The sequence below is a fragment of the Melozone crissalis genome, unplaced genomic scaffold (genome assembly GCF_028551555.1).
Source record: "Melozone crissalis strain CALT ecotype California unplaced genomic scaffold, PUWL_Pcris_2 ptg000045l_1, whole genome shotgun sequence".
NCBI classification, from domain to species: domain Eukaryota; kingdom Metazoa; phylum Chordata; class Aves; order Passeriformes; family Passerellidae; genus Melozone; species Melozone crissalis.
Window position 1 is genome coordinate 27,172,837 of NW_026535823.1, and position 23,577 is coordinate 27,196,413.

Below are 23,577 nucleotides of genomic sequence, written 5' to 3' on the forward strand. Positions count from 1 at the left end.
GGCTTTCTGAAAAACAATGATTCTCTGATCTCTGCCAAATTACTTTAAGAGACTATCCACACTACATTTCTAAAAGAAACCTTGAGCTGAATTCCCCCTTTTATACCTGTTAACACCATTTTTCCTACTCTCAACTTTTAGCTAAAATGAGATGTCAAAAATACATGCTTTTTCTGGTGGATACAAGCCTTTGTCATGTTTCCCCCCAAAAAGAGTCAAAGAGAACAAAGAACTACTAAGATATGCAGTGTAAACTGAAGTTCAGGAAATTCACCCTCTGACAAACCAAGGTAAATAAAAAGCTCTTCTGTGGAGAATTTCCTATCGTGGATGCTCTGCCCACACACAGGTTTTTCAGGGTTAAGCCAAGAGAGGTTTTGTTCCATGAGTTCTTTGCATTGTTTCAGCTTCTGTTGCATAATAGAGCCAAAGGAGTGATGTGAGATAATAAAGCTCCAGTCCAGCTACAGCTTTAACTGGCAGCACTAGTAATGTTCTGGCACCATCTGATGTTTTTTGTTTTGCTTGCCTGGGTATAATCTCTAGGCAGCCCCGCTTTGTTTAGTCAGTGAAAATAAAGAACAAAAACCGACTACTAAGGTCATATGCAGCTTGGAAAAAAAAAAGTTATCTACATTAACAAGCCAGACTTCAAAATCAGATTGTGCATTAGGTACTCTAAATTGGTAACTCCACGCATAAATACACCACCAGGTGACTCCAAGGAGTCAATGCTCATTCCCATTGGTGACAAACTAGTGTACGATGTGACTTGTGATATGGGGAGACAATTAGAAATCTGGAATATTTCTTATTTCCTAAGATGGAACACACTGCCTTTGTGTGATTCTTTTTCACTAAACGGGTGATTTTCTATTAAATTTTGTTTAATTTAGTATAAAGTTGCAGTGTTGTGAGACACTAAACCTGTTTTAGGCCGACTATAAAGGCATTTAAATAGACAAAGAATAAAAAAGGGCTGTAAGGGGGAAAGGAAAAAATGTTACTAATGAACACGGTAGACTGCACGATAAACACAAACCTCATGGTAAAAACACTACTTCTGCTGCTTTATTGTTGTTCCCTAGAAGGAACATGAGTATCCCTATGGGTCCTTTGAAGTTTTCATGTTAAAGCACAGCTCAAGTTCTGTACTTATGTCAGAGGAGATCAGTGCCAAAACCATGCCTTGTGCTGAACAACAGATTTGCAACTGTCCGTAGCTCCTGGGGAATTCATTCCACATTCTTGGATCAGTCCGTAGGAAAGCTGTGTCACAACTTTTAAAGGTCATCTCGAGTCATGAATGGGTTTTAGACACTGTGGACGTGGAGCGCTTTGAAGAGAAGCCCCCTCGGACTCCATTGTTAAGCCCACTTTGGTTTAGAGTTAAGGCACTTAAAAAAGCCGAGAGGCAGAGGGACAAGTACACCAGCGAGAGATGCTCAAAGCTTCCAAGCGGTGCCAAGTGTTCTAGAGAGGAACTAAAAGATCCCAAAGTGCTTTAGGGGACAGGACGACGCCCTCCCGCCCTCACTCTCCGCAGGGCCAGCGCGCCGTGCCCTCACGGCACCGCCTCACAGCCCTGCCTCGCTCCTCGCCCTCTGCCTCCCGCGGGGCCGTGAGGAGAAGCCGCGGGGACGGAATCCCTCAGGCAGCGCCCTCAATGCCCGTACCCCGAACTCCCTCTCTCCGGACCCCGGGGCCGTGAGGAGAAGCCGCGGGAATGGAATCCCTCAGGCAGCGCCCTCAGTCACCGTACCCCGCGCTCCATGTCCCCGGTCCCCGGGACCGCCCCCGCCGCGCCCCGCTCCCCTCACGGCCCCTCCCCGCTGCGCGCGCAAACACCGCCCCCCGGGGCAGAGTGGCCCCGTGGCCCCTCCCCGTCGCTGCGTGCCCCGCCCCTCCCCGCCCGGCGGCCGCCGAGTCTCTCCCCCGCTCCCCTCACCGAACGCGCGGCGTGCGCGGCGGTGCCGGTCCGGTGCTAAGATGGCGTCTATCATGGAGGGCCCGCTGAGCAAATGGACCAATGTGATGAAGGGCTGGCAGTACCGCTGGTTCGTGCTGGACTACAACGCGGGGCTGCTCTCCTACTACACGGTGAGGGGCGGCGAGCGGGCCGGGCGGGCGAGGAGGCGCCGGGGACCGGCTCAGGCGCAGGGTGGGGGCGGGGAGGGGACTCGGGGCGTGCGGGCGCCCGGGCGGCCAATGGGGAAAGAGGAGGCGGTGGGAGCGACCAATGGGGAAGGAGGAGGCGGTGGGATCAGCCAATGGGGCGGCGCTGCGGGGAGATGGAGTGGCGGGGGCGAGGGGCGCTGTTGTTGTTGGCGGCGGGCGGCGCCGCTGGCGGGAGCGGCTGCGGGACCCGCCCGGGCTCTCCCGGCAGCTCCGGGGCCGCGCACCCTCCTCGGGCTGCTCCTGTCCCCCTGTCTCGGAGCCCTGCTCGGTGCTGGCCGAGCGCTGCTTCCCGCCCTGTCCAGCGGGAACTCGCTCTGGCCCCGGTGAGGGGGCTCAGCCCGGCCGGCGGGCGCGGGTGGTGCCGCCGTCCCGGGGCCGTGCGCGCCCCGCGCTTCGTTCCCGCGGCTCTCGGGGCGTTCCGGCCGCGCTTGGCGGGCTCGCTGCCGCCCGGCAGGTGCTTCCCGGAGCCGGGTCGACTTTCCCGTTTCCGTTCAGGACTTCCCACTTCCCAGCACGAACTTTTTAACAAACAGTGATGCTTTCCTTAACTTGTTTTTTTTTTCTTTAAAACCCCTGCCAGATCCTGCCTTACTGGCTTGTTCACCTTCCTTATTCATATTTTTACATAACTTACAAGTATTTTAATGGTAGGAATTAATTTTTTTCAAGGATGCAGCCTGAAATCTGAAGGCTCGCTGGGTGAGCTGCATCCATGCCCCAAAGTTTTCTTCTCATGGAGCAATTAGTGTATCAGCTGGATAAAACACATACAAATTAAACCTGTAGTAAGTTGGAATAGATTTACAGCAAATAACTTGACACACCACAATGTCTATGAAGCTTTGTTCGTACAGAAGCATTGCATATAAAACTTTTTTCTTTAAATCTGGATTTCCATTGTACTGGGAGAGGCAGTGGTAAGGCTTCTGCCACAGAACTGTCACATGCTCTCAGTTTTGTTCATGTGGGTTCAAAATCTCACACCTGGAATGTGGATGGAGAAATGGAAGTGCTTTTATAGTTGCTGTTTAGTGGCTCTTCAAATGTCAGCTGCTTGACAGAGATGAATTAGTCAGTGTGGTCTAAGTAGCAGTCCAAGGTGCAAAGTCATTTAATGCTCAGCTACAGAAATAGAAACATTTGCTGATGACTGCTGTGTATAATTATAATTCTGGATATTGCGCTGACTTTCATCCTATGGTCTTCAGCTGTTTAGTAGAATTATATTATTTAATTTTTTCCTATGACTGGGTACCTCTACATATATTTTACACTTTCATTTTGTATAATTTGTTATGTTCTCTGTCAGTATAACAACTTTTAGTTCAAAAATTTTAAAACTCTTTTTTAAACTAGCTATCTTAAAAAGTTCAAGTTGGGTTTAAGGAATAAAATCATGTTCTCTGCTTTATGTGCCTTTGCCAGTGAGAAGTGGCTGGAGTGAGCATTTCCTTCAGAATGCTCTTCCCATCCATGAGCTCTTTCATTCTCTTACCTAAGGCTGTAAGGCATAATGTAGTGCATATGCATTTACAAGGTGTTTTACAAAAGCCTTTTACCCAAATTGGGAAATTTCAATCCTACTGAAACCTGCCTGGCACAGGATCTGGTCCTTGGGCACGCCCTGCTCTCCCTGTGTGCTGGCAGGGCAGCAGGGTCAGCAGGAGCAGGTTTGAAGGATAACTCGGAGCTGGTCCCAGCTGATCACATCCCTCTCAAGAGCCAATCCTACCCTGAGAAGGTGATAGGGCACCGTTTGCTTCACCTTAGTGTTGGAGTAGTAACTCCTGACTGGTAGTTGATGAGGCTCGTAAATAAACAGCATTAATTTGAAGTGTTGGCAGGTTTGGGATTTTATTTAAATGGGGCAATGGCCTGTTGGGAAGGAACCTGTGATCAGGTGCACAGGACTCCCTCTGCACCAGTTTCAGTCTGGAGCCCTGGAGTTGCCTCACTGTGCCTGGGTGAGTGTGGCTGGGCTGCTGGATCTGGCCTCTCCCAGGAATGCAATGCAGGGCTGGGATGGATCCAGCCCTGCTGTCTGGACACACAGCCTGGAAGCAGTTCTGTTGGTACAGGGGATTACAGGTACTGATCAGCCTGTGCCTGCCCATTGTCTCTCCAGGCTCCTCAGCCTCAGTAAGTTCTGCAGACAGGAGACACTTTCTCCAGCAGATCCCACAGCCTGTTAACCTTTGGCTGGGCAGCTGTGGAAAACTGCAGGCAAATAACTCCTGATGCAGCTGAAGTTTCCATTAGAGCCTGAGCCACAAACTTCTTCATAGGCGTGCCCTTGCACTCCTGGACTCGGCCCTCCCTGGTAGTTACCTAAAATAGACTGCAGAAAAGCACCCTTAATGTGAAATAAACATTCAAACAGAATTAGTGTGAAATAGCACTGCACTCTGGGGGGAAAATAAAAGTCTATGCTTTGTCTTTTGGTGGAATGAATAGCTGTTAACCTAAGTATGTTTGGGATACATTCACCAGGAGCAAGTGAGTGCAATGAAATTCCATTTCTGGAATGATTTGAACTTTAAAGGAGCAAGTCAAAAGATTTTGCATCAAGTCAGAGTCAGAAAAAAAAAGAAAAAATGTAATGGTCACATTCATTTCTGTTTTCATTTGTGTGTTCCATTCTCTGTACTTGTATTGCAGTGAACAATAGTAGTGCTGCTTGCATGTGTCAATGTGAATCTTCTCATGTGTGTTGACAAAAAAGCCTTTTACCTAAATTGCCGAATTGTTGGCTTTTTTTTCCACTTCTGTAGTCCAGGAGATTTTTTCCTCGTTCAGAATTGAAATGTTCAACCTCAAATTTGCTTATCATTACTTTTGTGTAAAGTTGCTTACAAATTCTGTAATTTACAGAGTATGATCTGGACTCATCATCCAAATATTCTTTTCATGTGGTTTTGCTTAAATAAATGATTGCTGATATCAGTAAGTGGCCCCCTTTTTTTTTCCTTTTTTTTTTTTTTTTTTTAAGCAAAATATGAATTAAATTACACTGTGCCATTTTTGCCATTTTGGATCGGTTTGACCAATGGCTTGACAAATTATTTTTTTCCCCTCAGTATTCTTGCATTTGTGACTCTACTCATGCTTCAGTGCTTTCTCTTAAGGGAATAACTTATATATGTAAGTTACTGAAGCATTGTGGGTTTGTTGGCTTCACTGAAATATTTAGCAAACAAATCTTGAACTGGCTCATTCCTGCCTTCTGCTGGTGCAGGGGCTGTAAAGTTGTTCCATGAGCTGCATTCCAGATGAGAAATAGCTTTGTGCTGGTTTATTTTTTCAGCTGAATTTGTTCTGTTGTTTGTTTTGTTCATGTCAGTGTGGAAACGTGTGTGTTGACATTATGCTGGGAGGAGAACATGAAGACAAAGAAATGGTCAAGGAGGAAGGGGGAGTTGAATGCAATTTGCTTTTTGTTTGTGTTTTCTGGCAGAAGTGCTGTCTTAAATACACATCAGCTATAGCCTTGATAACCCTTGGGAATTCTGTAGAAATAATCCAGTGAACCACTCAAGTTTGAAAATCTGATTTAAATTCTAGCTTTAAGTGTACTCTTTAAATAAATATTTAAATTGTATAATAAATTGAAAGCAGAGCTGGCATAGCTGTGCAAACAGTGCTAAAAACAGTGCCAGAAGAAGGTCAGTTCCTTAAAGTATTTTAAAACTTCATGGATATTTGACATTTGGTGATATTGAAAGGAGAGCTATTCAAAATGTTGCAGGCTTAAAGGACTGCCTTGCACAGTGAATGAAGGCTGCCAGAAAAAATTGTTATGTATGACAGCTCCATATTGTGTGTTCCTGAAACCAGACTGGGGAGCCTCCCACTGGTGCAAAAATCCTAATGGTTTTTGCACCAGTGAATGCCTGAAGAATGGATTTTAGTGCTGTTCTTTTGTTCATCATTCCATCAGACCACTTTTAAAACATTTGCTGGTCGACTGATTTCAGGAGCAAGAGCTGTGTGAAATCAGTTGTTGAGAAAAGTAATTGTGGCAGTATGAAATCATCACTCCCCTCATGTTTTTCAAGATTACAACTAGTTAGCAACTTTAAAACTGGTTGTATTGAAGAGCTGCTTGTGGGTTGTACAACCCAGCTATTGAGGAGAGAGACTCAGATTTTGGAGCAGTTTTATGAATCTTTGGTGGTGAACTGAAAGCAAACCTTGTTGACTTGATTTCAAACCATGCCTCCAAAGCTGCAGCCATGGCTCAGTGGCCCCATGGCAGAGACTTTCAGTTAAATGCTTCTTTCAAATACAGTTTCTCAATCAGCAGCTGCGTGCAAAAGTCCCAAGAAAACAGGAAAAAAACCACATCTGCTTTTGCACAAAGGTTCCCTCCGAGGTCTCTGTTTTCCATTCTCAGATGAAATGACACTTTTTTCTTATAATAACTTGATCTTGTCACATGCCCTGAAAACAACTCAGTGAGTCTATTAAAAACAGACAAAACTATAAGTGAACTTGTCATAATAAAAATAATTCTGAATTTATGGTCACGGCATATAAAATATTGTTGGTTGTCATACATGGCTAAATTGAATTTTGTTGATTACATTTTGTATCACAGGTTTCCATGCACTGAATAAACTGTTAAAGGATTATTATTGAAGTAGTTGACTCCTCTTTAGTAGTTAAATTTCACCTACGGGCAGTTTAGTCTGTAGCTGTGCATTTTTGGGGAAGAGGCTGAATGGAGAGTTCCAGGATTGGGCTGTACCTTTTACCCCTTGGTGCAGTTAAAGCCTCACATGAATTAATTTCTCATAGGATTCTAAAGCAATGTAATGCTTTTCCATGCCAGGCCCTATAAAATATTGCCTTACCTATTTCATATAATCCTGGTATCTGTTTGGGATTAGATGAGCCCCAGTGGCACCTCAGCTATTGCTGCAGTGTTTTATCTCCTGTTTTATGATTGCACCCACAAAAGTCCCAGTGTTGGCTGCACAAACAGCAGAGCTGTGAGATGCTGTCCCTGAGCTCAGGGAGCTTCTCCTCTGAGACTGGGATGTGCCTTGGAAGGGAGGAATGGTGGGGCTGGGAACAGCCTGCAAAATCTTTAAATTGTTGAGGTCTGTTTCTGCTTAAAAAATGAGCGTTGCCTTAGGATTTGATGAGAAAAAAATGACTGTTATGGAAAGTGATCCAAATTTAAGCTTCTCTTGTAGATGTAGATAAATTGCAAAGATTACTGTTTATAGATACAGCTTGTTCCAGGTTCTTCATCCTTAACAGGAAATAAATGTCCCAAGCGGTTTTGCTCATCTGTGTGCTTGTGTTAGGGATTTCCATGACAGCACTGAGTGAGTCAGAAATGCACCTCTTCAAGTTCTGCCCTTCTGTGCAAGCAGAACTCGTGCCTGAGAACTTTGGGAGGCAAAGAGCAGCTGGGTTTTATTGGAAACCTTAAACTTTGCACGCCACAGCTACAACTCAAATGAAATAGTAGCACTTCTAAAGATGAAGGAGGGCTGGGGGTCTTTCAGGCTTGGGTTAGGATTCTAATTTTGTTTTGTTTTCTTTAAATAGGCCCAAACATTATTTTTATTTCTCTTCAGAAGTTGTAGGTTACCTGAAATGCCTTATGGTAAATCAGTTCTATATGTGATCAACTTTGCTGTGTGGATGTAAAAGAGGAACCAATAAAGGCCACATCTTTTTGGGAGATACCTAAATTCTCCCTGCAGTAATACTCTATAGGTTTATTCATTTTTACAAATTTTTATTTGAGTTTCAGCTGAAATTTATCTCATATTGGTGTCTGCTTATAACCTGTTCTTTATCATCACAATCAGTACACTGTGTATTGAAAGCTTACGGGAAATGTAATTTTGTCTGGTTATAAAACTGAGCGCTGAAAAAGATAGCTACATATTAAAATTTTAAATATAAAAGGAAAGTAAAATGTGGGGGTTTTTTATTAGCCATTTAGAGATGGCTTTCTGCTGTATGAGTTTTTATTCAGTGAAATGGAACCATTCCTCAAAGCAGTTATAGGATGGCTTTATTTTTAATAGGATATATTGGGTAACCTAATTTTAATCAAAGAAAAATAAAGGGAAGCTGAGAGTATTTGAATTGTATTTTTATAAAATTTTAGCTGGGGAGGAGGCAAAATCTAAAATGTCAGCTGAATTGTGTTTTAAAGTGCTGTCCTGCAGCAGCAGAGGAAGGTTTGCTGTGTGCCAGTGAGAGAATCCAGCAGTGTGAGTGATGGCAGCTGCCTGCTCTGGAGCTCAGGGAATTCAGATACTGGAATGATGGGTGTTTTATTGCACTTAGGCAGGATGAATTCTATTTAGTGCTTTCTTATAATTGATATTAACCAAGTAAAGCTCTGCCAGAAGATGGTGAAATTATGGGTATACAGGCCCACACTGTGACCTGTTGTTTATCTTGTGATTCTTTTTTCAAACTAAAAACATTATAAAGTTTAAACTTAATTTCCATCCCATTAAAAGAAAGACAAGAAAAAAGGAGGCTTTTACTCTATCTTTTGCAGCTGAGTTGGTGGTCAGTGGAAATGGGGGTTCTTGGGGTTCTGCTCTCCCTTGCACTGTGAGGAGCCCTCAAATTCCCTGCATGTCACTAAGGGTTTTAAACCCTTCCAAACCCAATCTGTTCTGCTGCCTTTGCTTTTTGTCTGCTCTGGTTCTGTGCAGGGAGCTGGGAGGGCTTTGCCTGGCTCATGGGATCCGGGTCAGAACTGGTCGGGTCCCTGCAGCCTCAGTCCAGATATTTTCTTTCCTGCTTAGATTATGCCAATATTTCTTCCAGAAACCACCAGAGGGAGTGATAAGCTCTCAGAAGCGTCCTCCCATTTTAGGAGAACTCTCAAGGCAGTGAATATAAAAAAGTAAAAGTGTACTCTAGTGAGCTGTGTTTCAAACATACACAATTTCTCATAGGAAATTGTTGGAGAAACTTTGTAAATAGATCCTCTCTTGGGTTTGAGGTTAAAAAAAAAGAGACCAAAACAAAACAATGTTCCAAAAAGTCTTCCCTATGTACTTGTTGTCTAAAAAGAAATTATACATCTGTAGAATACATTATGGAGACACTATGGGTCTTTACTTCCATTTCACTTTGACCAGCTAACATGTGCTGATGTAAAAACAAGTAGATTAATTCTGATGGCTTCTAACACTCAGAAGACAGCTCTGATAAATTGGAGCCTGAATTGAATGAGAGGTCAGCTGAAACATTATTTGAAGCCCCAAGTGCTGTACCTGCGCATTATCTTTAGTGAATAGGACTTGCAAGGACTGCTTCATTCTTTCCCCCTAGCTATATCCAAAACATGTTTCAGATAAAGAATAATTAGTGACTCTTAAGACTGATACTTCTTGTCCTGTCTTTTTTTTCCCATTAATGTCAGCAAGATTTTATTGTCTAATTGCTTCAGTGAAGATAAGTGTGGTGGTAATAACATCAATATATTGTCTTGATGGAATTATTGATACATTGCTGGAAGGAGTGGGTATTTCAGAAGATGACAGCAAGAGAATCTGATCATGAGACACCAGTGAGAATTGTTGTTTTCCTGACTTGAAAGAATGTGGTTTGAATATTGGAATGACAAGAGAGAAGGGGTTTTATTAGACAGGACTGCCTTTCAGATAAGGCTACAATAGCAAGGAATTTATCATTTAAAAAACAGGAAGCATGTGTGTGGGTAGTCAAAAACCAGCCCTTACCAGAAAACTGAGTATTCAGGATGATCTCACTATTTTCTTTTTCACCTTATATAGTTTGTTTGTGCTACTTGGGCTTGCCACAATTGCCCAATGGCAATGGTTACCGTCAGCTTTGCCTGTGACAGTGGTGGGAAGAGCTGAAAGCTCAAGGATCACTGTTTCAAGTTGAGTTGACTCTTTAGAGTTCCCTACTTGGGGGGGGGGAGGTTGAAGCTTTTATTCAGTGCTTCAAACAGGTATTAAAGAAGAGATTGAGTAAATTTGCAGGGTGGGTTAATGTGCAAGTTTGAGCGCTGGTTATGGACATGAAAATCCTGTTTTATGTTCTGGGCTCCAACAGTTTAAATGGCTGCAAAGGTTAACTTTTTGAACAGTAATAATGGCAGCAGGCTGTACTAGCTGGGAAGTGAATTTACAAACAAGTCTAAACATGAATTTTGTCTCTGCCTAAAAGTGTATAAATCAGGGGAAGTTTCTGACAGATGTACAATTTCATTTGTGCAATTCTGCCTGCACAGCTAGATTTTGTTTCATGGACACTTTCCTGAGAGTAGGAGAGAAAGGAGGAAGATGTGAATCAGCATACTGCTGATTTTTAATATTTCTCAACTCCTTTCTTCTTCCTTTTCTTTTACTTTCTGTGAAGGCATGGACTGCATTTCAGAAGTATTTGTTGAAGTTACTTAGGAAACTTCTTGAAGTGGGATCTTGTATTCTTTTGAAGGATTCATTTTCCATACCATGGTGGTTGGTGGGAACGAACCAATTTTGTAACAGAAATCGCATCTTATTTAGTCATTCACTAAAACATGGTGCAAAAATGTTTTATTCTTTCTCTGTTGGTTTGAATAACTTTCTTTTTACTGTATTTGTTAACCCACTGATCTTTTTTTTTTCTGTTTCAGTCAAAAGACAAAATGATGAGAGGCTCCCGCCGAGGGTGTGTTAGACTCAGGGTAAGTGTTGTTTTATTCAGTACTCAGTGACTTACTATGTGTAATATGTCCTAGTGGAGAGAACTGCAAGGAGACTTTTGAGGTTTGGGCTCTATTCCTGACTCTGCAAAATGCTGAAATGGTGAAAGTATTTAAAGAAAGAAAACGCTAGAGGTCAAATGACATGCTGGGCTAATTACATCCTATAATTTATATATGGTATAAAAATATTATACATATGATATATTAGAAGGTATTCTAATGTGGCAGAGTAAGATGGGTTAGTAGTAGGACACTATGAAAAATTTGCTGTTTGCAGTTCTCTTTTCTCTGTGTGTGGAGGTCAATGTGTATATACACAGAGATATATATATAGATAGATAGATAGATATATGTATATGTGTATATATATGTGTGTGTATATATATGTGTGTGTATAAATATATGTATATATATATATATATATATATATATATATTTATATATATATATATATATATGTGAGTGTGTGTTTGTATATGTTCTGTATCTACAGAAATCATTGTGAAACTGCTTCCTTCTGTCCTGGTTTGTTTTTCTTCTCTTACCATGTCCTCCGTCCTGCCAGTTTGGACACTCCTTGGGCCTAGGTTAGGCCTAGGCTTGAGCTTAGTGAAAGGAGAACTGGAAAGGGAAGGGAGAACACTGCTGGCAAAGTTTTTGAAATATGGTTGGAGTGGGGTGTGCAAATTGGAGAAGGAAGAGGTGCAGAGTGGGAAAGCTGAGCATTACCTGTGTGAGGCTCTCTGTGTGGGACATTTAGCCCTGACTGCTGCTCCTGCAGCTGGAAATGGAATTGCTAAAGGGAGGTGAGAGTGCTGTGATGTCTTTGCACATGCCCAGCTCCTACCTTGCTGTCATGCTTGTACCAAAGCTATTTCTTCTTGCACAAGTCCTATTCCTATATTTTTTCCCCATTTCTCATAGAATTTCTCTTTCTAGCATGCAGCAGTCTTGTGAAGAGCTAGAACAAGTGAAGAGTGAGAATGATGGGTATGAATGGGAGCATTTTGAAAATTGAAGTAAGAGAAGTCTAGAGAAGGGGATCTGTGGTCTTACAAACAATGTGATGACTGTTGAAGGAAAACTGAGCATTTTCCAGTTACTCCTTCCTTCTGTTGTTAGGCCTTTCTAGTCTTTCTCTGGGTACCTGTAGCCTTCTGAGACTCCACAGAGAATCCCCATTAACTTGGATTCCAGATGACTTCTCTGCACTTTGCCTTGCTTAATGTGTTGATATCTTAATTCAGAATTTCTTTAAGGGAAATGTACACTCAAACCACTGTGTAGAACAAGACATTCCCAAAGATTCATGAGAGAGGGTTTTTCATTTTGCAGAAAACTTCAGTCCAAAAAGCCATGCCTGCTTTAATGGTGCTGTGAGCCTGTCACTGTGGAGGTTGGCCTCAGCCTGCCAGTTTAGGAAATATCAAAAGTGAACAATCTGTTCAATATTGCCTGGTCCATCTTTATATGTATTTAACATAAAACAGCCACTTTCTCTTCTCCCATCTGTTACTTTTCCACCACAAATTGTTCTTTGAAGTTTTCTAAAAACTGATGGACTCCCCCAGCCTTTCTCTGGATATGTGTGATTTGCTTGTTTGGGGTTGGTGTGTTGTTTTTCTTTGTGAGGAAGGAAGGAATCTTCCTTTTTTCTGCTTTTGTAAAGCAGCTCCACTGGCAGATGACAGTGATACTGATAGCTGAACAGATGGGCTTTTGCAGTCTGAAATTCTATCAGAGAAGTTTTCTGTTTGGAGTAATTGTTGATTTGTAACTGTAGGTGTTAACATAAACAAACATGTAACTTGAGCTGAAATATTTCCTTTTCTCTTGAATGGATTATGAAAAGCTTGTTCCTCACCTTTTTGCTCCTAATGCACATTTCATAGGCCTGAAGGTTCATCTCCAAATTCCTTTGCTGATTGTCTTAGTGTAGTTAGGAAAGTGTAGTCATAAAGCATTCTGTGTTGGCTGCACAATGCTCATGTCCTGCTAAAGTTTTCTGGAATATCCATAAACTTTGCCACTCTTATTTCTAATTTTACTCATTCATGTGTATTATCTGCATGACAGAGGAAGCATTTTCTGTGCTTCTGGCTCAGCCCCTTTGCCCCAGTGTGGCAGTGACAGTTTGTGCACTGTGCACAGGTTTGTGCTGAGTTCACAGGCCCAGGAGAGCTCTCCCTGCTCCCACACTTGGGATGGGGCAGGACTCAGCTGTCTCAGTCTGTGTTTATGTGAATTTTATCTGTATCCTCTGGAGAGAATATCTTGGTTGTGGTGAGGTGAGGGTCAGTCTCTTCTCCCAGGTGACAGGATGAGAGGAAATGGCCTCAAGTTGCTCCAGGGGAGGTTTGGATTGGATATCAGGGGAAATTTCTTCACTGAAAGAAAGGTCAGCCATTGGAACAGGCTGCCCAGGGAAGTGGTGGAGTCACTGTCCCTGGAAGTGTTCAGAAGATGTGTGGATGTGGCATTTGGTGAGGTAATTCAGTGTTGGACATGGTGGCACTGGGTTGACAATTGGACTGGATAATCTTGGAGCTCCTTTCCAGCCACTCTGACTCTGATGCAGCTGCTGAGGAGAGCAATATTGTACAACTTGCAGTGACCTTCTGATTTACTGCATAGCAAAATATGCACTTCAAGTGCCAGATACTTATCTACTGGTATATTTCAAAGAAATCTGGTGGTTGTTGTGTCCTGGCACTAAAAATGTTCATATTTATACTGGCTTGGATATACTTTTTAGGTGCCTTTTTTATAGTGATCAGCCAGCTGTCCATGAAAAGGCTATAGGGAAGATACTCCTGGAGAAGTTAAGTGGCACATTTTATCAGTGGAGGGAAATAAAAAACCAGCTTGGAGCTATCCTTTCCTGCCACACTGCCTTGGATTACAGAGGGTTGGTGCTGTTCTTACATGGGACTGCTGTTGTGGGGCAGAAGGAGAAAAGAAACTGAGTCAATCCACTGCTGATTTTTGAGCTAAATATTACAATTTATTGGAGCTGGCAGAGACTTGGAATTGTCCTTTTTTTGTGTCTTCTCCTGGGTGAAACTGTTATTTATTATAAATGTTGGAGGAGGCAGGAATGAAAATGTGGATGGATTTGTAAATTGCTAAGCACAGATGGTCTTTAATTTATTTGCATTTTCTTGTAATAATTTATGAAGAATTAGGAGACAAAGCTAGTTGCTTCCCATATATCCTGATTACTTACTGTTAATATTTACTTAGGGACTGAAAATTAGATCATGCAGTGTACCAGTGACATGACATGATGGGCCAAATTCATTCTGCTGGAATGATTTATTTTTTATAGCAGGCTGGTAGATAAAATCAGGTCAAGAGCTTCTTTTTGTGGAGTACTTAAGAATTGTTATTTTTATACACAGAAAATACATATAAAATATCTAAGTTGGAATGTAGTAGGGAACTGCTGCAGCATAAAGCCACCTCCATTACAAAAATAAAAGATGCATATCATTATCCAGATAACAGCTTTACAAACATTCACTGGTTTTTTTTCTGCAATTAAAAATTGATTGTTTTAAGGAACTGACTGCATCCAGTGACTGAGCAGAGAATCTTTCTGCTCTTTGCGGTATTCAGTTTGCTTCTAATTTGTCAAAGCTTTTTAAATTCCAGTGGTGTAGTGATAGAGTGTGTGCTGCTGATGTCACTGCTTGCCTTATCAGGATTTTGTTCTTTGTTTCACAGGGAGCTGTGATTGGTATAGACGATGAGGACGACAGCACCTTCACAATAACTGTTGATCAGAAAACCTTCCATTTTCAGGGTGAGCTGAAAGAAGAGATTGTTTTTTTCTTGTAATAGATTCCACTTGTATTTGATGGATGATTTTAAATGTTTGGCAAGAGAACAGCATGAATGAGCACACTGAGAACATTCTGGATCCAGGGGTGCTGCAGGTTAGGCAGGGATTTACATCTGCAGTGAATACATATGTGCTAGAAAGAGACTGTAGCTCTGGCAGGATTTGGAGATGAATAATGTAAAGAATAAATCACTCAAGGGGAGAAAGTAATGTGCTTCTGATGATGGGTTTTGCTTGCAAAACGTTTCTGCTCTTCGTTCTCAAGATACAGTGATGCATTTCTTTATGAAGAGAATCAAGACTGGGCTGAAGGTTGCAGTTTTATCCAAATAGAACTTAATGCTCAATTATGAGGAGACTAGAGGCAACGTTGGGCTTAACGGTGGAGCTTTGCTTCAAGATTTACCAGCTTGCATTCATTTCATCTACATTTCTGTGTCTTGTCTGCCAGTCACCATTTCTCTGCTATTATCCTTTTATTCACATTTCCTAGCACCAATGCCATCTGCCACTGCTATGTTCCGTCATTGCATGCTATGGCTCACCGGTAGAAAGGGTAAGGCTCTATATCATTGCTATGTACTCCTTAAATGATTCTGTCTGCAGCAGTAGGGCAAAATACTGTGCTGATATTGAATAGAGGGCTTCCTTTTTCTGAATGTTAAAATCGCAGGGAAGTAGGATGAAAATATTTTGCAGTTAACATTTGTTAGTCTTTTTGCGTTTCCTCTAAAATGCAGTGACTAAATAATTGTTTTGTATAGAGCTGGAAAATGTAAATACCCAAGAGGCACACTTGCATTTATGCAGTCATTTTAATTTATGTAAACTGAAATAATTCTATAACTTACATTGTGCTGTACATATTCTTAAATCAGTGATTTGCAGCTGGGAATTATCATCACTGCTGTTGCTTTTGTGAGACTATTTCTAATGATAAATATTTACTGTACACCATATTGTCACTGGCTTCTGTATTCCTTGTGCTGTAGTTTTTCCTAAATGCTGCTTCTGTCTTCTGGCTTTTCACTACATTAAGCCTTATAAATATACCTTCACAATGCTGAGCTCACAGTAATGCTTAAATCTCCTGTTCCCAAGGATAATTGTTAAAATGCAAGCTAATTGCTAATGCAGTAATGGAATGCTGTACTAAGGCAGTCTCTCAGTACTATAAAGCTAAATATTGCTTTATAGTACTGCTGAATATTTGAGAACTTGATATAGGTAAATCTAGAAATCTCTGATCTTTAGTTGCTAAGATAGACCTTTTTTAATACATCTTGTTTTATATGCTGTATTCTCCTTTGGGTAGCCAGATGTCTTAAGAAAACTGATAGTATTTGACATAAATAATGTTCTGCTCTGAGTAATATTGGTAATTTTTGAACAGCAATGTTGTCACATCTCATGCTTTATAATTTCCCTTTCTCTGCATTTCATATTAGGCCTGGGTTTATGTATCCTCCTTTAGTGTACAGCTAAGATACTGTACACTATTTTCTGTATCATGCTTTTTCTATTAGCATCTTGTGAAGATAACATCCCTGATACCCAGGAAATGATAATGATACAAGCACAGTATTAATATACATGGATTTAATGCAAACACGTATAAAGACAGGTAAGATATGAGTCCTGTGATATTTCAGTGTCAAAAATGTTCTGTAGAACTAGATATGTAGTTCTTACAGACACTGTAAATGCATTCTCACCTCATGCAACCTCTGTCATATTTATGTCAAATTTTTGTACATTATATTAAATTAATTCAGTATTACACACGTTTTAACTTATGCAAAATGTGGGTCACTTTCAGTCATAAATGGTGAGGGGGTTAATAATGTAAATATTACAAAATGTGTGCTGAGACTACATAGGGTATGTAGGGCAGATTCTGGGAATAATCCAAGAAAACATACAAAATTCCCAACAATTTCTCTCTAACTTTTAATACCTGATTAAGAGAGAGCTTTTGTTCTGCAAGATAGTCATAACTAAAAATTCATTTACCCTTTATAAAAGAAGTCTTGGACAAGAGAAGACTGCAGGAATGGCAACTTGCAGTCCCTTCATTCTTGCTGCCTTCCTGCTTTCTCAAGGACAGGCAGGGATTCAAACAAGCTGGAGCCTCCTTGCTGGAAAATCCAGAACTTTAAAAATCCAAGCTTTCAGAGATCTCCTGGCTAAGCTGGCGTCCCATCTGCAGTGGAACAGTTTCTCTTGCAGGCTCCCCATTCACTCAGCCTTTAAGTACTGATTGGTGCCTCAGTGAAATTTTGCTGACAGTGGTAGAATTTGAATTCGTGAAAAATGAAATAAAAACTTCATTCTGGGTTAATTAATTATTTCTTAATGTCAGTTGCTCGGAATTGCACATCTGACTAACACTCTAGAGATGGAAGTAATGAGATGAAGGGCAAGTAAGTAATTTAAAACTGCCTGACCAATTTCTCACGTGGAAGTTGATTCCATATGTGTGTAACTGAATTTCTGAAGTGCCAAAGCTCCAGCATCTCCCACTAAGATTTGCCTGTCACTGGATTTTGGCAACTTCTGAGTCATTCTCAGAAGAAAATTTCATATTTTGTTTCTGTCTGTGACAATCTCCCTCTTTTCTGTTCTCAGCTGTGCTTCCTAGTGGCCATCCCTGTATTGAGCATCAGTGAAAGTTAAAAAGTTTTCATTACAAAGATATTGTAGGTTTTGAAAGGTGACTGGGTACATCCCAAATGGGATCCATATCCTCAGTACCTGGGTATAAAGGACAGAAGTTAATTGAATAAATATTGGCAGTAAAACAAACAGCATGTGTGGGTTTTGCTGTCAGCTTGACTTTAGCTCTGCCAGAGTGTCCAGCAGATTCTTTCCCTGTATTTTATTGTTATGAACAGGTATATTGATGCTTGTTCATATTGGAGGGGGAAGGGAGGTAGAATGACATCAGAAATTTCAAAATAGATGGAAAAGTAATGTATTTTACCTCCTGATTGGTCCTTGTTTGGTCATGCTGAATATCCAGTTTCATGGCTTGCTTGTAAGGCTTCTGAATTAGGTCGATCTTAAAGTATTCCCTCGTGGGTTTTTTCAGATTAGATGCAAAAATCCATTCAAGTTGCTGTGAGACATTTGGGATAATACTTTTAGTTTCATTTACCTTCCTGTCAGGAAGCTTTTTCTTGGTAATATATTTTTCCTTGCTGCATTACATGTCCCTGTTCTCAATGTTCCATAACTTTCAGACACTGTGGGGGTTGGGTTTGTTTTTCTTTTAACATCTTCATATCATCATTAAGCTTTAAGCTCCTTCCATTTGGAAATTCACTTCTTCAATCCTTCATATTACTTAGCTGTTCTTTCTCCTCACTGGGATGCTTGTGACTTAAATTCAGGAGTGGGAACATGATGTTCAAGAGACTCTGGCAAGGGTATTTTTGTATTTCTTCTTGATGTTTGATTTTCTGTCTAACCTGAAGCAATAATAGCTTCTATCTGGACTGAAATACGTCACTAAATGCATATTGTATGCATAAAAAAGAATCCATATTTTTAAAAAAAAATTAAACTCCTACCTGAAAATCCACCTTTTATTCTTACAGCCTGCAGTACAGTTCCTTGGAAGGCAAATCAGTTTTGTCTCCACTGTTTTGTGTAATAAAGGATGGAAGGATTGGAAGCAGTCCAGTGCATTGATCTGAGATGATTTTGCTTTAGCTTTTGTCTTTCCTTTCCTATTTCTGCCACAAAAGTATCTGAGAAATGAAGCGTGATTGTTGCTGTGCAACTTGTTCTCCTATTACATGAAAGCTGTCAGCTGGGAAAGGTAGATTTCTCCTTTTTTTTCCCATCCTTTCCCAGTTTTGTAGCTTGATTTGTGTCTGCCCACCATCTCAGCTGAGGAAAAAGGGAGACATGCCCAGCAAGAGGTTAACATAATGTCATAAAAGCAAGGATTTTTTATTAATGTGGGAGGCATTATTATTGAGGATATTCTGGACTCCACAAAGCCTTGGTGCTGAGCAGTATCAGAATGTGAGATTTTAAGTACTTGTATTACATATCAAAATTAATTATATTGGTTTTATACCTGTATTTCAACATTACTTGCAGAAATAGTCAATATTTATAGTCTAGAAATCTTTGACATTGTCCACCAAATAGGTGACAGGAAACTGACTGCTGTTGTGGTAGGAAGAGGCACTTAACTCTATTACATTCCCTGATTTAAATAACGATTCATAAATTGCAGCCTTTAAAAACAAAAACTTTAAGAGGTTTTTTTTTTTTTTAATTTAATATTGAAAAATGCCTAGAGAGAGATTTTGGTGTGAATTCTTGTTGGTTTCTTCAGTGATATCTGTAACTGCTGTTGACAATATTATTTGTCCTCAGTTAACATTTTTCTGGGTCTTTTGGGCTTCTGGTGATGCTGGAACAGTGAATTCCTCTATGCTCAACTGTGCTTTTATGTTGCAGAGGAGGATGAGCAGCTGTGATCAGAGTAAAGCTGAGATTCCTGTCATCCTCCCTTTACCTGACCAGGTCTGGGCTGCATCTCATCCTCCCCTGACTGGCATAACTGCAGAAATTCCTCTGTGAGCCAGAGCTAGGTTTAGCTTTGCAGTGATTTTTCTGTCCTCCCTCTGCTCCTTTTTGCTATTGATGTATTGCACTGGTATTTTGAGTGGTTGGAACATGTGACCAGAGTGCAGGGAATGGTGCAGGGTTGTGTTTTTCCTGTTTCATGCAGGTCCTTCTTGCACCAGCAGCATCCTGTGTTGTAATTGTTTTCCAATCACCCCATGGTTATGCCCATTTTTAATGGGATTTCCTGTACTCAATTGTTATGGTTATATATAAACACCTCCTTGTTTTCTGTTTTTAAGGTTGAAGCTGCTGATTTCAAAATATGTGTTAAGCTTGAGAGTAGGAAAGAAATAATACCATGAAACTGTATCTGTGTGATGTGTTGATTTGTTTTCTTTTTTCTTCCTCTGGAAGAAATTGTTACTTTTGGCATCAATGTAAATATCTTATCTCAACTGTGTATGTGATGCATAGCAAGTATTTTGGAAGAGGAGAAATGGCCGCAAAAGATCTCACTATAAGGAGGAGGAAGATACTGAGTAGTTCAGCACTCTTTTCCTTCTGTTTTAGCAAGAAATTCCAAATAGCAATAACCTTGAATTTGACCTGTTAAATTAACAGCTATTTTATTGGCTAAGAAAATGGTTATATTTTTATTCTTCTGGTTTGATTTTTTTTTTCAATTCAAGCCAAAATATGGTTTCTACCTTAAACTAGTAGTTTCAGAGCTTTGTGAGTGGGATCTGCAAGGGAAAAAATCCTTTACACCCTTTTATGTGAGGGTGCTGAGGCACAGGCTGCCCAGAGAAGCTGTGGCTGCCCCATTTGTGGAAGTGTTCAAGGTCAGGTTGGACTGGGCTGTGAGGAGCCTCGGATAGTGGAAGGTGTCCTTGCCCATGGAGTGAGATGATCTTTAGGGTCTCTTCCAAACCAAACCATTCTGTGATTCTATGATTAATTTTAAATGCAAACATACCCTAAAAGCCATTTCCACAGAATATTCCATATGAAGTATTGTTTAGTGCTGCTATTATTCATATTTAAGTATTATTTTCTAGTGAAAAACCACATACTTGCTGATTTGTCCCACACTCAGAAATGTTTAACTACAAAATTATATATGGATTATGTACACATTATATATGGATTTCCAGGGAGAACTAATAGCAACTTGATCACGTGTTTCCTTTGTCACACAAATTTCCACCCAAAGCTGTGTTTCTGGGCTGATTATAAAGCTTGCTAAAAAGGCTTTTGAGATTAGGTAACAATAAAAGAACAGTTGGTTTCTCAGGATCACAGATGAATCTTACAAACACATTGTGCTCAGGAGACCTTTTGATGCCTTTTGTTTGGGCATGACTTTGTGTCTTGTGACTGCACAGGAGCTTCCTGTAGGGACAGGCAGCTCAGGCTGGTCAGACACCTGACCAACAAAAGGAGGGTTGATTTATGTGTGTGGGTGGAGAATGGCAGAGAATAATGATTGGGACAACTCCAAAATTATGATATAGAATAAAAATGTTCAAGCTACTGCCAGATGTGGGAGCTGCATGAGTTAAAGGATTTTTGTAAGGATGTACAGTGTTGTTCATACAAGCTTGTATGAAACCCTGCTTCATCTTGCATGTTTTTCCATGGTTTGAAAGGCCTTCAGTGACTTTAAATAGCAATTTATTTGGCCATGGAACAGTCCTGTGATGCATGACTTTTCCACCTTATTGGGCACTGCTGATAAAATCTCTTTCCATTGAGACTGGTGGCAGAAATCCTATCGATCTCAGTGTAGCCAGGATTTCATGTCTATTATCTGGTGATTTGTGTGTAAAGGCACTACATTAGTTCTGCACTTGGCTGAGAAAAAACAGGAATTTTGCATACAAATCAGTGGAGGTTCTGTCAGAATAAAGGCTGCATAATTGACTCTATTGACTCTGTGGGTGTAATAGACTCTTCTTACTGAGTTCTGCCTGTAAGTAGGTCACAGTGAATGAAAATAAAATATGCATTTCTTCTTGTGACAGCATGGTGTTTTTGTAAGTAATGTAGTAATTTTTTTTCACTAATTCTTCAGGTTTTTCTTTCATCCTCATGGCCATGTGGATGCACACACACACACAAAAATAAGCACCAGTGTGCAGATTCTGAGGTGATGCATTTTGTGTGTTTTCTGTCTTCCAAGTACTGCTGTGCATGACCTAGAAATGCTGGTGGTAAATGCTGTATCGTGGAGCAGAGTTGTTAAACTTGTTTATATCTAATCTTTAGATGCTATCAAGCTTAGGCTGGAAAAAGTAATCTGTTTTATGCTGTACTTTAACATTTGGTATACGTTATATAAACACATATAATCTCTCCACAGCAAAGTAAATATTGTAGGAACTCTAAATTATAAAATTTATTCTCTATTTGGAAAATTAATAGAGGCTGAGAGCATCTAATGTAGTTGCATTTCATTTGACTTCTTATCCTCGCAGAACTTTTTAAAATCACTGATATATCTGATTTAGCAGTTTGGGAAGTTCAGAGATAAAGGGCAATTTCATAAAACAAAAGGGAATTTTAGGCCACAAGTTTTCAGAATTACAGAAATTCTTCAGTAGAAGCAGTAATTCTTGTACTTAGTACTTTTTTTTCATTCTATAATTTTCTCTTTGATCAAATAATTGCTTTTTTTCTTTGGGCCTCTTCTAGGAAAGAGTTCAGATTTTTTTTTTTAGTGTAAGATTAATGTGAAAATATCTTAGGAATAAGCCCAGCCAGACAGATCACAAAAAATACACATTTAAAAAATCATATTAAAACTCACTGTAATAAATGAGATACCATAAATAGGACTGTGATCATGTTAAGTACCCTGTGGTTGCCTTAGATATGCCTGAGATGTCACAGTAAATTATACAGGTGTCTTTCAAAGGATGCACCACAGACACAGAGGAGTGAGGGCTTAGGCATATGGGAACAAAGTGTAATCTAGCTCATAAATACTAATTCTAATAGAAAAAAAAAGTAAAAATAGCTTAACTGACATAATCGCAGTAAATTGCAATGTTTCAGCCATTAATGATTCCAGTCTCTTGCACACAGCAGTGATTATGCAGCTCTGTGTGGATTTACCTTCTTTCACGTGCAAATGCTCACTGTCAAACTGCTGTAAAAACTGATTTAAAATTCTAGGACTTAAAATAAGAGAAAAACACAGGCACTGTTAGTGCCCTCTCAACTGCAGACCTAGCATGGCTATTTTTGTGGGTAGTTACATGCTCTAACACAATTTTAATTTCAGCTGACCAGGTGACACTTGCATTAACCTCTCAGACTAAGAACCACCTTTGTGTTTTTAAGTGTCAGGTGTGTCTCATGTCCAGGTGTCCTTCAGTGTTTCTTGTTTGGTTTTTTTGTAATATTGTTATTCTAGAATCAGCCTGGGGAAAACCAGCTTGTTTATCTGTCTTGCCCTTCTTCCCTTTTTAGAAGTTTTGTGCCAGGAGGGACCAGATAATACTCCTGTATTTTTGTATAAGCACACCAGTGTAATTCCTTGGACTGGATAAGAATTGCCTTATCCCAAATGTTTTGTCAGAAACAAATTCTGGGGTAGCTTCCACGTAGGAATTGAGGAGGGGATTAACTTTAAAGTGGAGCCTGATCAAATAATGGAAAAGTTTGAGTGATTTCAGGGTACTTAGGCAAGGACTAATGAGCAGGGCATTCTTGTCCCTACCTGCTGAAGAAAGCACATACAGAGTGGATGTTTGGTGCTGTGCATCACAAACTTCTTAGGTGCAAAGGTATTAGAACTTTTTCTTTTACCAAAGTTGCTTTCTTTAAGTGAAAAACAGCTTGGATATTTAGCTTTACAGATAGGTAGATAATGATCTCTGACCATTGTGTGTAGATTTTTCCCATAAATTCTTTTTGAGTGTGTAGACTAATCTCTTTTTTGAATGTTCCCATTGATTTTTTTTTTTTTTTCATCAGTGATCTTTTGGCAGCTGTTCAGTTCTAAATTGCTTTTACCATTAGGGAGCTTTTACTTGCACCTAATCTCACAGCAGCCATTTTGATTAGATTTAATATAACTTTTCTTGCATCTTGCTTTACTAAAAACTGCATCCTGCTGGTTTTCTCCGTGGTTTTCTTAAGAGAGTATGGAGAAGAGCCAGGAGGATCTGCTGTTGATGATAGATGGTCTGAAATTAAACCAGTGTCCTGAACAGAGAGTGCTTAAAAGGTTTTGATGCTGTGTTTCCATGCAGTAAGC

At 40.4% G+C, this 23,577-nt stretch overlaps 1 protein-coding gene across 2 annotated transcripts in view; it reads left to right on the plus strand.

Annotated features, from left to right (window-relative positions):
* Positions 1 to 1,925: 1,925 nt before the first annotated feature.
* The window catches only part of OSBPL9 (oxysterol binding protein like 9), a 56,546-nt gene continuing 34,894 nt past the window's right edge, over positions 1,926 to 23,577 (plus strand). For both annotated transcript variants that reach the window (XM_054286195.1, XM_054286194.1), the window contains exons 1-3: positions 1,926 to 2,100; positions 10,811 to 10,861; positions 14,609 to 14,687. In XM_054286195.1, coding sequence (XP_054142170.1) covers positions 1,990 to 2,100; positions 10,811 to 10,861; positions 14,609 to 14,687 — 241 coding nt within the window. In that variant the 5' untranslated portion in view covers positions 1,926 to 1,989. The remainder of the gene's footprint in view (positions 2,101 to 10,810; positions 10,862 to 14,608; positions 14,688 to 23,577) is intronic.